Here is a 17,404-nt window from a genome sequence, read left to right as displayed (position 1 = left end):
AGTCTCCATGGGCTCGGATATTTTATGTAAGTTACCTAATAAGATAACAAACCAGCCTTACAATCCCTACAGCCACATTGGTGACAGTTTGAAAATCATGAGTCAAGCTCAAAAAAAGAATTAAGAGATTGGTTTTAAAATTCATGAGACTTTTAAAATCTGATAAACTTCAGGGTTTTTTTTTTGGTTTTTTTTTTTTTTTTCCTTCTGCTTTCTGAGTATGTAGGAGTCGTATTATCAAGTTTTCCTCTGCAATTATGAGGGCCGTAAACTTACTTTAAAAATTGAGTTGAGACATTTACATAATCACAGGACTCTGGAAGTGTGGGCTTTGAAGAGACATTAAATAGTCTTGAGATACAGTTCATCATGTGACTTGGCAACACTCACTGCTGAACAGTACAGCACAGACTCCAAATATCAAATACTCCCAAGGAACAGAGAGGAGTCTTTTATGGGTGGGAGGGGGGAATCTGAACCTTTCACAGTCTGCACATGAATGGGGGAGAAGGGGAGGAACACAGGGGAAGGGAAACAAGGAGAACAAGGAATGTGGGACTATTCATTTTGCTTTAATCAGAGATGAAACTAAAAAACTTCTGGTCTTATTCCTGTATTTCCTGCTTGCTCTTAACCATGCAACACACGCTCTTCCCTGTGTACCAAGCTCTCTGATTAGCCTAACCTTGGCTGTGCTCCTGCACTCTCCAGGGACAGCCCCAGACATTTGAGGGAAGTTAAAAGTAATGTTCTTTCTGGGGTTTTTACTCAAGAGCTGGAAGGTAACACTGACATTCCTAATGCTGAACACTCGTTGGGCAGGTTTGCCTTTGCTGAAGAGGAAATTACCAGGATGAGAGGATGGGGAGGGAAAGCAAAGTGAGGTTGGGTGGAGGTGCATGGGCTGTGAAAACACCTTTCAGGGGTGCATGGGCTATGAAAACACCTTTCAGGGGTGTATGGACAATGAAAACAATTTTGCAGGGATGCACAGGCAATACAACACCTTTGCTCTCCTGAGCTAACACAGCTTCTCCCACCTGCGGGCTGCCGTGGGGTGAAGTGTCCCTCACTGGTCAGTGAATCCTCATCCAGCCTGAATGCCCCGAGTGCTCTGTGATGCTCAGATCTCAAATCAGCACTCAAACCCAGCCCACGCTGCAGCAGAGCTGCCAGTCACTAGCAGCCCATGAAACCTGTGTCTGCAGCCTGCCAAGAGACACTTTTATTGCAGGAATGACAAGCTCCAAGTGCTTCACTGAGTCCGAGTCCAGAACTGCTCCCAGCTGTAAGCAACAGGGGAACTCTTCCAGGGGCTTTTCCATGGCACTCACTCAGGGGAATGAGAGCTTGCTGCAATATCAGCATTTTGGAGTCTCCAGACCCTGGTGAGAGCACAGCCATCAAACGGGCTCTCCTTCAACAAGCCTTGTGTATCCCTGAGAGATGGAGAGTATCCAGAGGCTTTTCCTTAAATGGCCTCTAGAATTCCTGGTTGTTCCCTACCCTTGCTGAAAGTGATAGCAGGAGAAAGCACAGCGTGGGGGTTGTGGCCAGCAGGTGTTGATACAAGGGGACATTAAAGGCATCCCTTCAGTTTGGGCTAAGGAACTCCAAGAGGCAAAACCCCTCCTGCCCCAATCCCAGAGCAGAGAATTTCCATGCTGCTGCCTAAAAAGTGCTGAGCACCATTGGCAGGTTCAGTTAGGCAGCTCTCACACCTCCAGACATTTTTCCTGTGAATCTTATGTGAAACCTGGCCCAGAAAAGCTGCAGGACTGCCCTGAGTGACTTGATCTCATGGGTGGCATTCCTGCACATGGCAGCGTGTCTGGACTAGATGATCTTTAAGGTCCCTTCCAACCCAAGCCTCTCTAGCCTTCCACAATTCTATTTAATTCTGTTGCAGCACAGCTTTTCTGGACTCTCTCTCCAAAAAAAGCTCTTTCATTGCAAGCAGAAGCACAAGCTGGCTTGACCTGATTGAGGATTTGATGGAATGGCTTCCTCTCCCGGCTGCTCACCCCTCTGCTGGGAGCCATCTGCACATTAAAGCAGATGTTGGTTGCACTCAGGTCATGTTTCCAAGCTTTCTTTTGTAGCCATAAGGACTAGAGACTCTTCCCTCCCTGCCTGCACTCATTTCTTAATTAAAGCTTAAATTCTGATGTCGTCACATGACTGCAGGAGCAGATCCCCAGGCAGGCATTTAGTGCTCAGTGTTGTCAGCAGGACTTTGATTTAGAAGCATCACAAATCCTTTAGAGGATCCCACCCCTCTGGAAGCCCCAGCCTGGCCCTGCTGGCAGCTGCCACGGCCAGACCTCGAGGCTCCCTCTCAAGCAGGTGCTGGAGCAGGTCAGAGGCTTTCCCAGGCCACAGAGAGTGGGGATGGGGAGCATCTCTGTCTTCTTGGAATAGTGGTTCCAGAGACAGGCAGCTGTGAGGAGTCTGGCAGGGAGAGAGAAGGAGGAGGAGGAGGAAGAGGAGGAGGAGGAGGAGGAGGGGGAGGCAGCGGCTGCCAAGAGCCTGCACCACAGTGCCTCATCCCAGAGAGCTGGGTGGGTGTAAAACCATCCCTACCCATCTCCTCTCCTCCCTCTCTCCATGGTTTTCACTTGATGGGATGTATTTAACCAGGAAAAAAATAATTCCACAGTGAAGGAAACCTCACAGCACCTTCCTGCAGAGACTTTGTGGTCACCATGCTGTGGGAATCCAGAGCTTCCCTCTGGCTGCCCGGGCAGGTCTGGGACCCTGGCAGGGCTCAGGAACCCCCCTGGACAGAGCCCCCAGAGACACTGGCTGTGATCCCTGTACATGGAAAAGAGTTTTCAATCTTACAGCATGAATTATCAGCTCTGAGTGTTTGATATAAGTCATAATTAAGTGTGGCACGGGTGCAAAAGTAAAATTTTAGGATTCTAGATGAGGGGTGCAAAAGGGACAAGATGGAGGAAATTGGGTGTGTCTTGTCCTTTTTCTCCTTCTTCATGCCCTCCATGTCTCACTGTGGTGTTGGCATTTTTCTGTTGGTTCAGGCTGGGGACACACTGTCCAACGTAGGTGACAGATATTGGCACATTCTTGTAAATGCAGCCCAGGGAGTTTCTGGTATTTAATGTTTGTAACATCCCACTGAGGGCAGAGCCCCACACGCTGCCCTGCAGGACAGAGCTGGGCAGGGCAGCAGAACATGTGAGAGATAAACAGAATAAACAACCTGGAAACCAGCACAGACCAATTATGGCTTCTGCTTTGGCAGCGGGGCTGAGAGACAGAGACTTTCTACAATCTCAGAATCATCAACACCTCAGATTCCGACAAATGCCAGTGCTGGAAGGGTGAAGAGCTGCAAGTGTGAAAGGGGTTTGGTCACAAGAGCTCCCAGCCTTGGCCACAGCGGGCAGAGCCCTGGTGCACACTCCTGGCAGCCAAATTCTGCCTCCACCAGCCCCGTGCCTCGGAGCAGAGCAGTCTCACCTGCCCAGAGCTCTGCTGAGGGCAGCTGGGCTGTGCCAGGACACCTGGGTGCTGTGTCAGCTCCTTCCCAGGCACACGTGGGCAGCGGCACAAAGGAAGCGCTGGCTCTGCACAGGAATATTTGAGATCACACTGCCTGCAGAGCAGCTCCTGCCACAAAGGCTGACCCAAACCCTGCTGCAGGCAAAGCTGATTCCAGCCTTTCTTTGTGTCCTTGGGTTCTGTACCTGCTCTTAGCAGCTTAGCCCAGAAAAGTTGCCTGGATGGCTGCAGCTGTCCTGGTGGACACTTCTTGTTCCATTTACAGAACCTGGTGGGTAGCAATCAGCAAAAAAGAAAGGGGAATAAATATTCTTTCTGGAATGCAAGGAAAACATTGGATGGATCCAGAAATAAAAAAGAACCCTGTAATGTCTTCTCCTAGTGCTACTTGTGCCAGAACAAAATTATTCTGTCTATCTAACAGGATGACTTTTTTATTTTAATATAACAGCTTCTCTGCTGAAATAAGCATCTGCCTGGTTTGAAAACAGAATTAATAAGATTATTAAAAAATAATAAAAAAACAGCTAAAAATATTTTTCTTAAGAAAGAGAATGAAAGGAAAGCTTCTCTTTGCCTTGTTAGCTTTTAAAATATGTTCCCAAGCCACTGGACCATAGTCTGCTGCTCTAGAGGAATCTGAGATGAATGTGCAGAGTCATTGCTGTCACAGCATGCTGGGAGCAGCCCTGCTGGGCACAGCCTCCACTTGACATGTGGAGGGGAACAGTCCCCCACCATGCAGGAGGTCTCTGATGGGACAGGATGTGGACATCCTTGTCCAAGCCCAGCAGGATGCAGTTCTCTTTGGAAAGGTTCAGTGACTAAAATATTTCCGTGCTGCTTCTGGGATTCACTGAGGAGGATCAAAATATTTTGTTATGGATGGAGAAGGGGAATTTTCTTGCTGGAAGATGCAACTCTGGAGATCTGTGCTAGCGCTTGGCCAATCCAGCTTAGAGCATCCCTGGATCAGCAGGCAGGATAGGCAGGCACTGATCTGCCTTTCCAGGCACACAGCTCACAAGAGTGCATTTCTCCAGAGGAACTGGTGTGTCCTAACCACAGGAGCCTCATCAGAATGTGAATTTATCAACTGCTCTGCCTCCACACCATCCCCATGGCTGGGTGTGCGCAGGGCTGCCCTTCCCGAGCCTGGACAGATTTTCTGCTCCCATATTTCAGCAGCTCCAGGCATGTCAAAGGCTGGTGCCACCCCTCTTTCCTCTTGCCCTCTGTTCTCAAGAATATCAAAGAGAAGGAGAGATATGTCCTTCTGTCAAGCCTTGCAGCTGCCAAGGATGTTCCCAAGCCGTCGCCATCCGAATCCAAAGGCAGCCAGAGCAGCTGCTGCTCCAGCCTGACCAGGGCCAAGCTCTGTGCCTGCTCAGACATGCCAGCACAAAGCCCTGCACAGCTCAGCCCCTGCCATTCCCTGCTCCTGCCTTTATTCTGCTTATGCAAATCCGTGGAAAGCTGCAGATGTGCAGGGAGCTGCATTATGCAGGGGATGTAACAACAGCAGTCCCTGCACTGCATGAGGAATGAAGGCTGGGGCTGAAGGAGGTGCTGCATGATGGAATTGTCTGGTTCATGCCCATCACCCAATGGTTCCTGTTTGCCAACTGCTTTTAGAGCTGCTGAGACAGGAATGTAAATTGTGGCTTTCATAAAGTTGCATAAACGTGTAGTAATGTCATTTTTAGATGAGCATTTACATCGAAGACAACACTAGGAGGCTTCATTGTTTACATGCACTATGGAAATGGATTTCAGGTTTTGGTTTACACACATTTATTTACACGGCATGGACTGATTACAAACTAATGTACATCACCCGTTTACAGGCATAATATAAACTAGGGAGATTCTGTATTTTTGCCTGTATTGATTTCCATTGCTCATCCCTCATGGAGAAAAGAACCTCCTTTCATCTCAGCTCCCTCTGTCCTTCAATTGCCGTGCTGTCTCTCCTAAAAAAGCCTTGCCTGTGACTGGAAAACAAAAAAGTTGATGTCCCCTTTAAGCACATAGTATAAAACCCTAATAAGAAAGCCTTGTCAGCAGAACTTCAGCACCACTAAAAACCCCTAAGCAGAGATTAAAAGGCCTAACAGTGCCCATCAATTCATACCTGAGCTAAGCATCACCTTAATGCTGTTTGAGAAGAAGGTTCACGGTGCTTTCTTGGATGCTTCAGACATCCAATCAAGTGGAACAGGACTGAAAACCTGCCAGGCTGTGTGAGAGAGGATCTGTGAGTGCAGCTGTGCCGTGCAGTTTGTCACTGTCACAGCGCCCAGCCTGGGTTTGGGAAGCACCAGGAGCCTTCCCAGGCGCAGCTGCATTCCTGCTGCTCATCCTGCCTCTCACTCCTTTGCCCAGCCAGACTGGGGAAATTATTATTGCATTTTTTCTTTATCCTAACATGCTGAACCCAGGGAAAATCAAAGCTGGACCCTAAGGAATTTCAAGATTTCAAAGTCACAGAGTGAACAGGACAGTCAGTCTTTTTTTTTATTTTTCAGTCTTTCCCTAACTCAAGATTATAAAAACTCCTTGCAAAATCAAACTGAAGAACAAACAGATAAACACAATACACTCAAAATCAAAATGTTCCTCTTCTGACATTTTTGAAGTGGCACTACTTGACTTCATGTCTTGAGATGAACTTTAGCGCCTTAAAAATTGCAGGGGAAAAAAAAATCACTGGATTAATAAAGTGAAAATAAACAGCAAGGCTTAAAACTTTCACTGGGCCTGAAATGAAATGTTTCGATTTTTTTTCATTTTGCTGAAAAGTTGAACAAACATCCATTTCATATCAACCCATTTTTAATATTATTTCTGTTCTGAACAACCAGTGAACCACAAAATCAATTCTTTGTACTGCTCTAGTGACCAGTAGATTAAATTCAATGCAATAAAGAGACAACAAAAACAGCCAATGAGGAATGGAGACAACAACGGCCAGAAAAGATGATGGAAGAAGCTCTAAAAGATTTTGTCTGTGCTAGAACTTAGCACAACCAAAACAACTTCACAACCACCTTAAAAGAACTTTAATGCACGTTGCTGCTGGAAAGAGCAGCCTCACCTGTCCCCTCTGTCACCCTCCTGCCTCCATCTGCACAATCCTGTCCCTTTGTTGCCCCCTGACCACAGAATGAATGAGACCAGAAAGTGATCTAGTTAAAACGTTACTTTTTTTCTTTCCTTTTTTTTTAACCTGTCAGAGTGTTTTTCTGCCAGGTGAGTTGCTCAGCTCTGGAAATCAGAATTTTGCATGAAATCTGCCTGGAAGTTCCAGTCAGGAAAGGCCAAACTTCTGTAGGTTGGAGTCAACTTTAGCCTGGAGAAAAGGAGGCTCAGGATTTGTAGAGACCTTCTTGCTCTCTACAGATCCCTTACAGGAGTGACAAGAGGAAATTACCTCAAGCTATGCCAGGGGAGGACATCAGGAAGAATTTTTGTTATGGAAAGTGAGGTCAGGCCTTGGCAGGGCTGCCCAGGGAGGTTTGGAGCCCCCAACCCTGGAGGTGCCCAGGGAAGGTCTGGATTGGCACCCACTGGGCTGGGGACAAGGTGGGCATCAGGCACAGGCTGGACTTGATCTCAAAAGACTTTTCCAGCCAAAACAATCCTGTGATCCATGATTCTGACACAAAACCAGCCATAAAACCCTGACAATCACTGCCCAGTTTGGCCAAGCCCGGTGCCTGGTGTAAGAGTCACATTTTGCTTTTGCTCAGAAATTATAAAAGCTGGTTGTCCTCCCAGCCAGGGCAGGCAGCCATACAAACCCTGGGGCTGTGTGTGCACTGGGCAGTGCTGGGTGTGCTGGAACACATTCTCCAGCCAATAAATTGGTGAATTTACCTTGAAGTCAACAGTTTCACGTATTTATGTCACAGAGAATCTGGCTCATTGTTTTTAATTTGTGGTGCCATAAAACGTTGAAAGTTTTGTGAGACAGTTTTGTGAGACCAATCTTTTTTCCTCCTTTCTTTATTTTTTTTTTTTCCCCTCTAAGGGAAAATTCAAGCAGCAGAACAGCATATGCATTTCTAAGTCTGTTGTAGCCTGTTCTATGTACACAGGAAAGATGCTGGCTTCAGGATCCTTCTCTTCCTCTCCACTGAGGGAGTGACACATTTAGGGAGCACGTAGCTGCTCAGATTTGTGGCTTTTCTAGGACTAAATAAAAATCTCTAGTGTGGCTGAATGCATTTACCAGTGCAAATCCCTTTATGAGCACACAGTTTAGTGTCCACTCTGAATTGCAGATAGAGAGAAATAACACAAATGTTGGTTAGATGGGACCATAGGGGTCCCTAATCCAGCCTCCCACTTGAAGCAGGACAGCTCTTGAGCACATCAGATGAGGCTTTGTCCTGCCAAGCCTTGAAAGCCACCAAGGATGGAGACACCTCTCACCTCTCCCCTGACCTGTCCTAAACCTGCACTGTTCTCCTGAGGAAACAACATTTTAGGAGGAAAAAAATCAGCTTTTTTTCCCCCAGGCAGCATCCCAAACAATTTCTGTCCAGCTTGTGCAGCCAGTTACTCCCAACATTTCTTTTCCTTTTTAACTGTCTGGGAATCTTCTGTACCAAGTGTTTGGGAGGAATTGGCTCTGTCCTGTCACTCTACAGAGGGAGGGATGGCTGCTTTGGTGTCACCTCCCCCACTAAGTTTTGAATCTGCTGGTGTATTTTAAGCAGACCTGGCAGAGGTCTCAGAAGGATTCTCTATTTGCAGGTTTCATGAAATTAGGCAGCCTCTAACTGGTCCCACTGCAGAAGTTACAAGGTGAGCAGATCTTTTTATACCCCAGGGTTTCCCTGCTCTCTTACACAGAGCCAGACTTCCCTGTCCCCACTGTCACTTCAGAAAATGGAATTAAACTCCCACGCATGGAAAATACGCATTTCTTCCTGCACATGCACATTCCACTTGCAGCCCCGTGTGATCATCCATTTTATATTGCTGCTGTCCCTTATGTCCAAACATCTTGCAGCTTTTAATTAAGTCTGCCCAGCAATGCAGAGCAGGCAAGTGCTGTCATCTCCTCATCTCCCTCTCTCAGGGGGTGGGGAGGGAATTGGGGCACGCAGAATGAGCTCACCCACAGCCACACCACGAGCCTGGGGCAAAAATCCAGGTCCTGTCTCTGCCAGCTTTCTGCCACTCTACCTGAGGCTCCTCTTCCCAAGGCTTTGTGTCCTGTCTCTCTTTTCCATAGAACTGTCAGTGGCAGCCTCTGCTCAGCTGGATGAGCCCATCTCACCCTGTCCCTCTTTGCCTCCCACCTCTGACACTGAACAACAAAGCCTTTTATTTTGCTTTTAAGGAAAGATTTTTTTTTGTTGTTGTTTATTTTTTGTTAATTCATTTGGGGTTTTTGTTTGGTTTGGTTTTCTGTTTGTTTTTGAGACTTTTTTGTCGTAGTTGTTTTGTTTTTCAGTTGAACTTGCTTCAACTGAGCAGCATCGTCAGGGAAATTCCTGTCAATGCCTCTGCCTGGCAATTTGCATGGAGTATTCCAGTGCTCAGCCCACTTTTTGCTTTGCCTTATAGCTAAATAACTTCTGAGAGAAGGGAAAAAAAAAAAAAAAAAGGACAACATGACAACATACTTCAAAGCAGTGGGCTGAAGCTGTTAAGTGTTCAGTGGTAACAGGGATGTTTTCTGGTCTGAGCAGGACCCCAGTCCCAAAGCCAAGCTGAGCTTCATCTGTTCTCCAGCCTTCCTGCAGTACCTCGTACCCCAGGCTCTCATGACTAGGAATAACAACAAGGATGGTGATAATGAATATTCAGACATCCCACAAACCACTCTCAGCATCTGCCATCCTATCTGCATTAGCACCAGTGTGCACAGATAATGATCAAAGCAGCATTTTCCTGCCAGAGGCCCCCCTAAACCACCCTTATTAGTATGAATCAATGCTGACTAATGTGCTTCCCTAATGCAATTGTATCCACTGCTACTGTTCATGATTTAATATAAAACATCTCCCCCTTTGCTTGCTGTCCTCCTAATGCCACATGCAAGGTGTAAGCCTTGACTGAGGGTGCCAGGAAAATCTGTGAACCAAGTTTTACAAGAAAGAGACCTAAAATCCACTGAAATGAAATGCGTGGAAGGAGGTAACGAGACTTTGGGGGCTGTAACAGTGAACTGTCTGTCCATGCCAGGATGCTAGACCTGGATCCAGGCTTCCTATGAAAGATATCATCAGCTCTAAGGTTCTACAGCAATTCTGCTTATGCAGAATATAAAATAGCCCTGCACACTGCAACAGGCCCTGAGCTTGCTGCTGACAAGCTCTGGAATTCAGTGGTGATAGAAGGAGGATTCCTCCATGATTTTATGTTCCTTCCTTTTTAGCATCACCTGCAAAAAGGAGAAAATTCTGCATTTTGCCTTATGCTGCCCTTAGCACCACTGGTGGCTTTGCCTTGGTGGTTTTCCAGTGCAAATGACACAGTCCTAATGTGATGTGTCCATGTCCCCACACAGCAGGACACCAGGGAAATCACCACTAAACAGCCAACAGTGTTTCAATTAGGGGTGGGTGAAGTCCTCTGTGACTTTACATCCTCTCCAAACCCTTGGTCACTGTGGCTGGTTTGAGATCTGCTGCCATCAGCATTGGGAGAAGAGCAGGGGTCAAACCTCACTCAGCAAAATCACGAGTGCCCCAAGGAACTGTCTGACAGAGCAGCAAACTAAAATCCAGCCAACCTAAAAAAGTATGGGAGGAAAGGGGCATTGAAGGAGAAGATTGCACAGAAAATTCCCATGCTCCATATCAGCTGCTTTTCTAAGGAAAGGATTGATATCCTTAATGCAGGATATGTGCCTCCCTTGGGCTAGTCTAGTGCAAAGAGCAATTGAGAGACATCTTTTGGTAGGAAAGCGGCTTCTATGCTGGAATTAAACAGTTGACAAAATCCCAACAGCCTTAGAGATTCTCGGAGTCAATTTAAGGAGCCCACAAAATGAGATTTTACCCCTGTGGGTTTCAGTAAAACGGAATGTTCTGGGAGAGTGTGTGCACAGTCTAGCTCTTAACTGCGAGAATTGGCTGTGGCTCCACTAATTCTCCATAGCCAGACTGAGTCTGATATCCCTTTAAAAATGCATGGCCTCAGTTTTTAAGTGACCAGCTCTGACAACAGGGCCAGATATTAAAAACAAACAGCCCTCCAGCATCCAGCCAGACTCCCACCTGCTCTGCTGAAGCACATTCCATCTGCTCTGCTGGAGCATGTGAGGCTTTCCCCTCTTCCCCAGCTGACCATGGTGGGAGCAGGTTTGTCCCAGACTTGTATTCCCAAAGTGCTCAGCCCCCAGCAGCTCCAAGCACCACACATGGGGGGCATCCCCCAAACACTCAGCTCAGCTCCCTCCTTCAGCTCAGTGCGTGGTGCTTGGCCATGAGATGACTGATTACTCTTGCAGTCCTCTCTAAACTCTCTCCTTAACCATTTCCATTGGATTTGGTCTTATTTCCAGTTTCTTATGGGAATGGTGACTTCTCCAGCATGGTCATTATCTGCAAGACCCCTCTCATACACACAGAATGTTGATGCCTGTTTTCTCCCTTGCTGGGAGAAGGGTGCTGTGTTCTCCACCTGCTCCATGTGTCTTTTATAAATGGTTTAACGACACTTAGCAGAAACACAGAAAACAGATCCCTTTCCACTTCCCATACATAAAATTCATCCTGAACTGATGTAAGGCTTCAAATTCGTGTTAGTTTCCTACAAACCAAAAGGGAATTTGTTCCTTACCCCCTGACAGATAAAACAACAAATCACAGACTGCACATGCAAACAAGATTTTGGCTCCTTTATAAAAGTGGAGGAGGCACAGCCATGGCACAGGCTGCCTGCTCAGGGTGTGAATCCTCCATCACAAGAGACCTTCCAGGTTCCCCACAAACCTGTGTCAGATGTGACACAGGTATGTCTGAGCCTGCCTTGGGGAAAAGGCAGGGATTAAATGACCTCTCAAGGTCCTTCCAGACCCATCTCTCCGTGATGCTCAGAGACAGGATCCCAGGCTTGATGGATCTGTGGCCTGACCCACAGTGACAGTCCGTAGCCATGTCTGAACACATCCATCGTGTGGCTCTGTGCCCCCAGCCCTGCAGCCTCCGTGCTGGCATCCCAGGCTGCACAGCTCTTTAGCAAAGGGCAGAGCCAGTGCCAGGGGCGAGGAGCAGGGCAGGGATCTGCAGGCTGGGTCACGGTGTGTGTTGGCAGGCAGGGCACGAGGGGAGCTGGGCAGAGCACAGCCAGGGAAAAAGGCTTTTGGGAAAAGGCATTTTCTATGCTGCTCTGTGCACTGAGACCTCACCAGTGGAAGCAAGGCAGCACAGCTTTCAGGTTTTGGGGCTGTCTTCCCCCTGAGGTGTTTTGAAGAGGACAAGCCGGGACAATATTTTTAACCTGCCCTTGCTGCTGCAAGGAGAGGAGGTTCTGCACTCCCTGCAGGCTGCAGGACAAGAACAAATAATTTTTCTTCCCTGCACAGAGCTGATGCCTCACACATCTCTGTTACTCTGGCTCTGGCTCCGTGCCCATGGGTCAACAGTCCCTGCACACAGGTGATTCCCTGTGATTCCCCATGGCCATGGCTCCGTGTGCACAGTGCCACGGCTGCTCCCCAGCATTTCCCTGCCCACCACTTTGCATGGCTGTGTTTGCAAGTGTCTTTCTGAAGCACAACAGGACCATGTAATTATGTAAATGCACACGTGGCTGGGAGAGTTTTTCAGTCTCTTTGGGTTTCAGCACAAATCTCCTGACACTTGCTGGCTTATTCCCCTTCACTCCAAAGTGCTTGCTGCTTCAATAGGACAGCACCCCTGCTTTTCAGATTAAAATGAGGAGGAAGAAGTGTGGTTCTAGATAGCACAGCTGGCAAGAAGAGTTTGAAACAAGCAACAACTAAGGCTTAAAAATCTAGAAGGCAAAATAAAATCCAAATTCTGCTTATTCTCTGTAGGTTTTTTTAACTCTCTGAAGTTTTTAAAATCAAGATCACAGTTCTTGGGCCAAGTCCAACTTATACATGGAGATAAATCCTCCAAGATCTGTGTTAGGCAGCACACAGCCAAGGCTCCTACACAGCAGTGTGAGAACTGTCACACTGACGTGCGTGGTGACATCTTTATGTGAACCTGCAGCTACTGGCAGTTCACATGTACGAGTTTGGTACAGGGGCTTGGGCTGTCCAGAGCTCCATTGATTTGAAAAAGCTGCTTGGGAACCTGCCTGTGAACTGTCTGTCACCAGGAATGAAGAACACCCACCCCCTCAGCTCCTTTTCATCTCGCTCTGCACTGTGCACATTGCCACCACGCTGCAGCGCCTTCATCTCACTATCAGAGCACTCCACCCCAGCCTTTGAAGCAATTTGCATTGCCAGCTGGGGGCCAGAGGGAGCCAAAGCAGCATTCCCAGGTGGAACAGGGACAGTGCTGCATCTCCACTGACTCCCAGCCTGCAGCCCAGGGGAGCTGGCAGAGCTCCCAGCACCCCGACACCCACCCAAGCCGCGGGGAGCTGACATACCTGTATATTTTATATCTGGTTGTAAATCCTTGACGATGTCTTTCCACAAAGGATAAGTAGCTCCGTGAGTGGTGGAAAGGCCCCCTGTCTGAAATAAGCCAATCAAACTCCTTGGAGACATGTTGGTTGGTAGCAGCTGGGTCCTGGTGGGAGGGCTGTATGAGTATATGGTCCCATATAAACAGGAGGTAGAGGAACTCAACAAGCCTCCAGTTCATGCTTTTCTGTCTGCCTTTTTCCTCTCATTCTTGCTCCATTCTGTGGAGTCCTGTTGGAAGAGAGAGGGGATAGGAGGAAGGAGAAAGAGAGAAAGAGAAATGGAAGGGAGCAGAGGGAGGAGGGAGAGAAAGAGAAAGATTAAAAATGCTCTGATCCTTTGACAGCCTTCTCTCAGGGTGGAAACAGATGTGGAAAATCAAGTTTTAAAATACTTCAGTTTGCCTATGTTACACCTTAGAGTATTTGGCAGTGTTTTATTCACGTATTTAAGTGGCACCTTTAACCTCCTGAGCATATACCACCTTTGAAATAACCAGGTCCTGACCTGAGACATCCTCACCCCAGCTTGTCCATCATTTCCCTCGTGAAGTTCTCCACAGTGCTGCAAAGGCGAGTGAAGGCCAGGAACGGGAGGTGGCTGCACCCTAGGCTACAATTACCCCTTTATTGTCCCTTTAATGCTGTGCCAGAGAAACGTGTCTTCTGCTTTCATGTCTCTCTGATGATCTGTAATCCATACTCTGTGCAACCTGAGCAATCTATAAAGACCCAGCTCTTACTTTCAAGTGCTGCCAAAAAAAGAAATAAAACAAAATAATTACCCAGGTTTGGCGACGAGAACACACAGACACGAGGTGCACACACACACACACACAACTATGAAATCCTGCCAAATTCTGACAGATAAAAATGTCCTCACCCTGCTTTCCTGCTGGGGAGGTTTGTGTGGGGCAGGGGATGGGGTCTGTTGCTCTTTCACTTATGGAAGGACCTCGAGGCTCTTCCCAATATCAAGGCTCTGCAGGGTGACAGGCTGGACATGAATTCAGCCAGGGAGATCCTTCCCAGCACCTGGGGCAGGGCACACTCTCACTGCCACAGTGAGAGAGCAGCAAAGCGAGGCTGGGGACAGCCCTGTGCCAAGCCAGCTCCTGTCCCAGGCATGTGACAAGACATATGATGAGTGGGAAGGCAATCAGGGGGTAAGGTGCCCTGCCAAAGGTTACACAGCAAGCCATGGGTACAGCTGGAAGAGAGCCCTGCTCTCCTGACTCCCATTCCCAGCATCTCAGCCCTTGGCTCATCCTCCTCCCAGCCAGGCTGCTGGCACCGTGGCACTGCTGGCACCGTGGCACTGCTGGCACCATGCCCCAGGTGGCAGGTGAGGAGCCTGCTTAGCTGTCACCCCGCACCCAGGATGGTCCCCTCCTGCTTCCTCCTAAGCTGCTGCTGTTGGGTTGTGCTCCTCGTCCCTGGGAGCAGCTTGGAAAAAGTCATCTCCATGCTCACAACTGGCTCCTGCTCCTGCCTTCTGGGTTTTGTGGAGGGTGTGCCAACTCTGTGGGCTGGCAGGGATCTTGAGGCTTCTCCCCCAACTCTGGGAGCACGAGCTGTGCTCAGGACAGGTGATGCCCACCTGTTTCTGTAAAACACAGAGACTGCAGATACTTTTAAAAGCAGGAGAAATGAGGCGACTCAGAGCTTTGCCACAGTGAGATTTCATGTCAGGCTTTTTTGTACATCTCCAGAAAACTTTCTGGTTTTCAGCCTGAGTCCTCTACAAGCACTCTAAAAGTTTGTAACTCCCAGAAAAAAGATTTTGCTAAGAGTGTAGGAGAGGTGTGCTAGAGGTGCCTGCACTCACAGCACTGTGTGTGAGCTGGCTGGTGTGAGCAGCAGACCACAGAGCAGAGGTGCTGGTGGTCAGCATGGCCATCCCTCTGCTCCAGGAGCTTTCCCTGGAGCATGGCAGGGCTGCCTCCCGTGGAACGAGTGTGTGAGCTGCTGTGCAGGTGGGTTGGAGCCCTGGATGTGCTGGGCAGCTCAGGAGCCCTCTGTGAGTGCCAGGGAGTGGGAGCCTGCACGTGGGCACAGCATGTGCTCCAGGAGCTGCAGCAAGCTCAGCAGCACTCCACAGAACCAAGCTGTGTAAGTCAGAAAGATGACACTCAGCTGTTGCATTACAGAAAGAAATGGGGGAAAAAAATATCAAGTATGGGAAAGTCAGCCAAAGTTTGATTTTTCTGTTGGTCCCATAAACTTATTTCTAATTGCGGATGGAATTTACTGTTATTAAATCTGGTGGTACCTTCAGCTCCCGACTGAGAAGGATGTTCCTTTTCTGGAAACATGTTTTTAACAACAGCTTTCACCACTGACTCCTATTTCACCCCTGAACAGGGCAGTTATCAGCGTGTTGTCTCTCACATCACACACAGAATGGTTCTACTTTACCTTACAAAAGTTACTTTACCTTACTTGTAAGATAAAGTAGAGTTTGGGAGTTTCTAGCCCCACACAGAGGGCAACAGAACACATTCCAAGTGGGCCACAGAACATCCCAGCTTCCACTCACTCATGAGCCCAAGGTGATTTCTGGGGAATGTTCCCAGCTACATCCCACCCTCAGCACCTCCAAATTCCAATTCAGAAGTGCATTTTTACTGCTTCTCCACCCAGGTTCCTTCCCTGCCTGTTTGCTCTTGTCCCATCAGCTGCAAACTCAGCGTATTTGCCATGAGCTGGGTGTGCAGACAACAATCAGCTGCTCTGTACATGTTGTCCCAGCTTCCTTGGCTGGCTGTTCATTAAACTCACCCATAGCTATTCCCCTCATCTGCCAGCCTGGATCAGTTTTCCCTTAAATATTTCACTGTCTATTGGATTTCTCTTGCAGAGAGAGGAAGGGAGCTGTTATGTAGCCAAGTGAGGGACAGCCCCCCTCCAGTTTCCAGCACAGTGCAAGTGAGAACTGAAATATGAGAAGAGCCAAACAAAATGGGCCTCAGAGAAATCCCAGTTTGTCTTCCTACATGTGAATATCATACACTGGGGAAACATCAGCAGAGGAGATAGTCCCTAATTCCCCACACACAACTCTTCATCTTCCCTTCCTTTCCTTTGGGGCACAGTTGGAGTCAGGACGATTGGGGCTGTGATGTTCTTATCCAGGAGGTAAGATATGGGGAGAAGATGCCTTGGGACCACTGAAGAAATGATCACATCTCCAGCCTGGAAGCTGCCTGGATCAGTTCTGAGAGCAGGGAATGGTGCCTGAGGCAATGGAGGATGGTGGAGCACAACTGGGTCCAGACTACTATCACACCATCAACTTTAATTTTTTAGTAGTATCTTTTTCCCCCCTGTAGCTGCTGTAGAGATGTTGTTTCACATTAAAGTTTAATCCACTCCACAGGGCTGGTCCCCATGGAAGCTACAAAGCCTACTAAAGTGGGACTATCTCGTGTCTAAGACAATATTGTGAGGTGCATTCAATCTACCTCTAACAAGCTTCAATCAGAAATTAATTTTTCAGGTATCTTTATGGGGCTACACTGATGTGAAATATGTTCTGTGGATTTGGCAAAAGGAACCAGGGAAGAGGCAGGGAAGAGGAAGCCTCCAAGTCTAGGGCCCTTGGGTGGGAGACCCAAGGCTAGCTAAGAGCTAAATCTGGCACAGAAACAATCTGTGGACTAAAGAGTAGCCCTGGGGGAGCCAGACACTGAGTTTTGATCCAGGAATCCAGTGTTTTGCTCAACCCTGCTCCAGACTCCCCCTATAACCTTGGGCAGTGCCCTTACATGTGGGGTCTTGGCCTCATTTTCCAATTATCAGCATGGAGTCACAGTGGGATTTTTGTGACTGTTTAGACCATGAACTTGTTGGAGAGGCCAGAATTGGGCTGTAGTACTGTCAGAATCTGAGCTATTGATGATTCTGAGATTGTAGAAAGTCTCTGTCTGTCAGCCCCGCTGCCAAAGCAGAAGCCATAATTGGTCTGTGCTGGTTTCCAGGTTGTTTATTCTGTTTATCTCTCACATGTTCTGCTGCCCTGCCCAGCTCTGTCCTGCAGGGCAGCGTGTGGGGCTCTGCCCTCAGTGGGATGTGACAAACATTAAATACCAGAAACTCCCTGGGCTGCATTTACAATAACGTGCCAATATCTGTCACCTACGTTGGACAGTGTGTCCCCAGCCTGAACCAACAGAAAAATGCCAACACCACAGTGAGACATGGAGGGCATGAAGAAGGAGAAAAAGGACAAGACACACCCAATTTCCTCCAT

The 17,404-nt window shown here is 48.0% G+C and overlaps 1 protein-coding gene across 1 annotated transcript in view; it reads right to left on the bottom strand.

The window, feature by feature from the left end:
* BRINP1 (BMP/retinoic acid inducible neural specific 1) overlaps window positions 1–17,404 on the bottom strand; it is a 92,287-nt gene that overhangs the window by 48,244 nt on the left and 26,639 nt on the right. Inside the window, exon 2 of the mRNA XM_021551379.3 lies at window positions 13,117–13,384. Coding sequence (XP_021407054.1) covers window positions 13,117–13,334 — 218 coding nt within the window. The 5' untranslated portion in view covers window positions 13,335–13,384. The remainder of the gene's footprint in view (window positions 1–13,116; window positions 13,385–17,404) is intronic.

Source organism: Lonchura striata, chromosome 22 (genome assembly GCF_046129695.1).
Source record: "Lonchura striata isolate bLonStr1 chromosome 22, bLonStr1.mat, whole genome shotgun sequence".
NCBI classification, from domain to species: domain Eukaryota; kingdom Metazoa; phylum Chordata; class Aves; order Passeriformes; family Estrildidae; genus Lonchura; species Lonchura striata.
The sequence above is the reverse complement of the archived record's forward strand: the minus strand, read 5'-3'. Positions and strand labels throughout refer to the sequence as shown.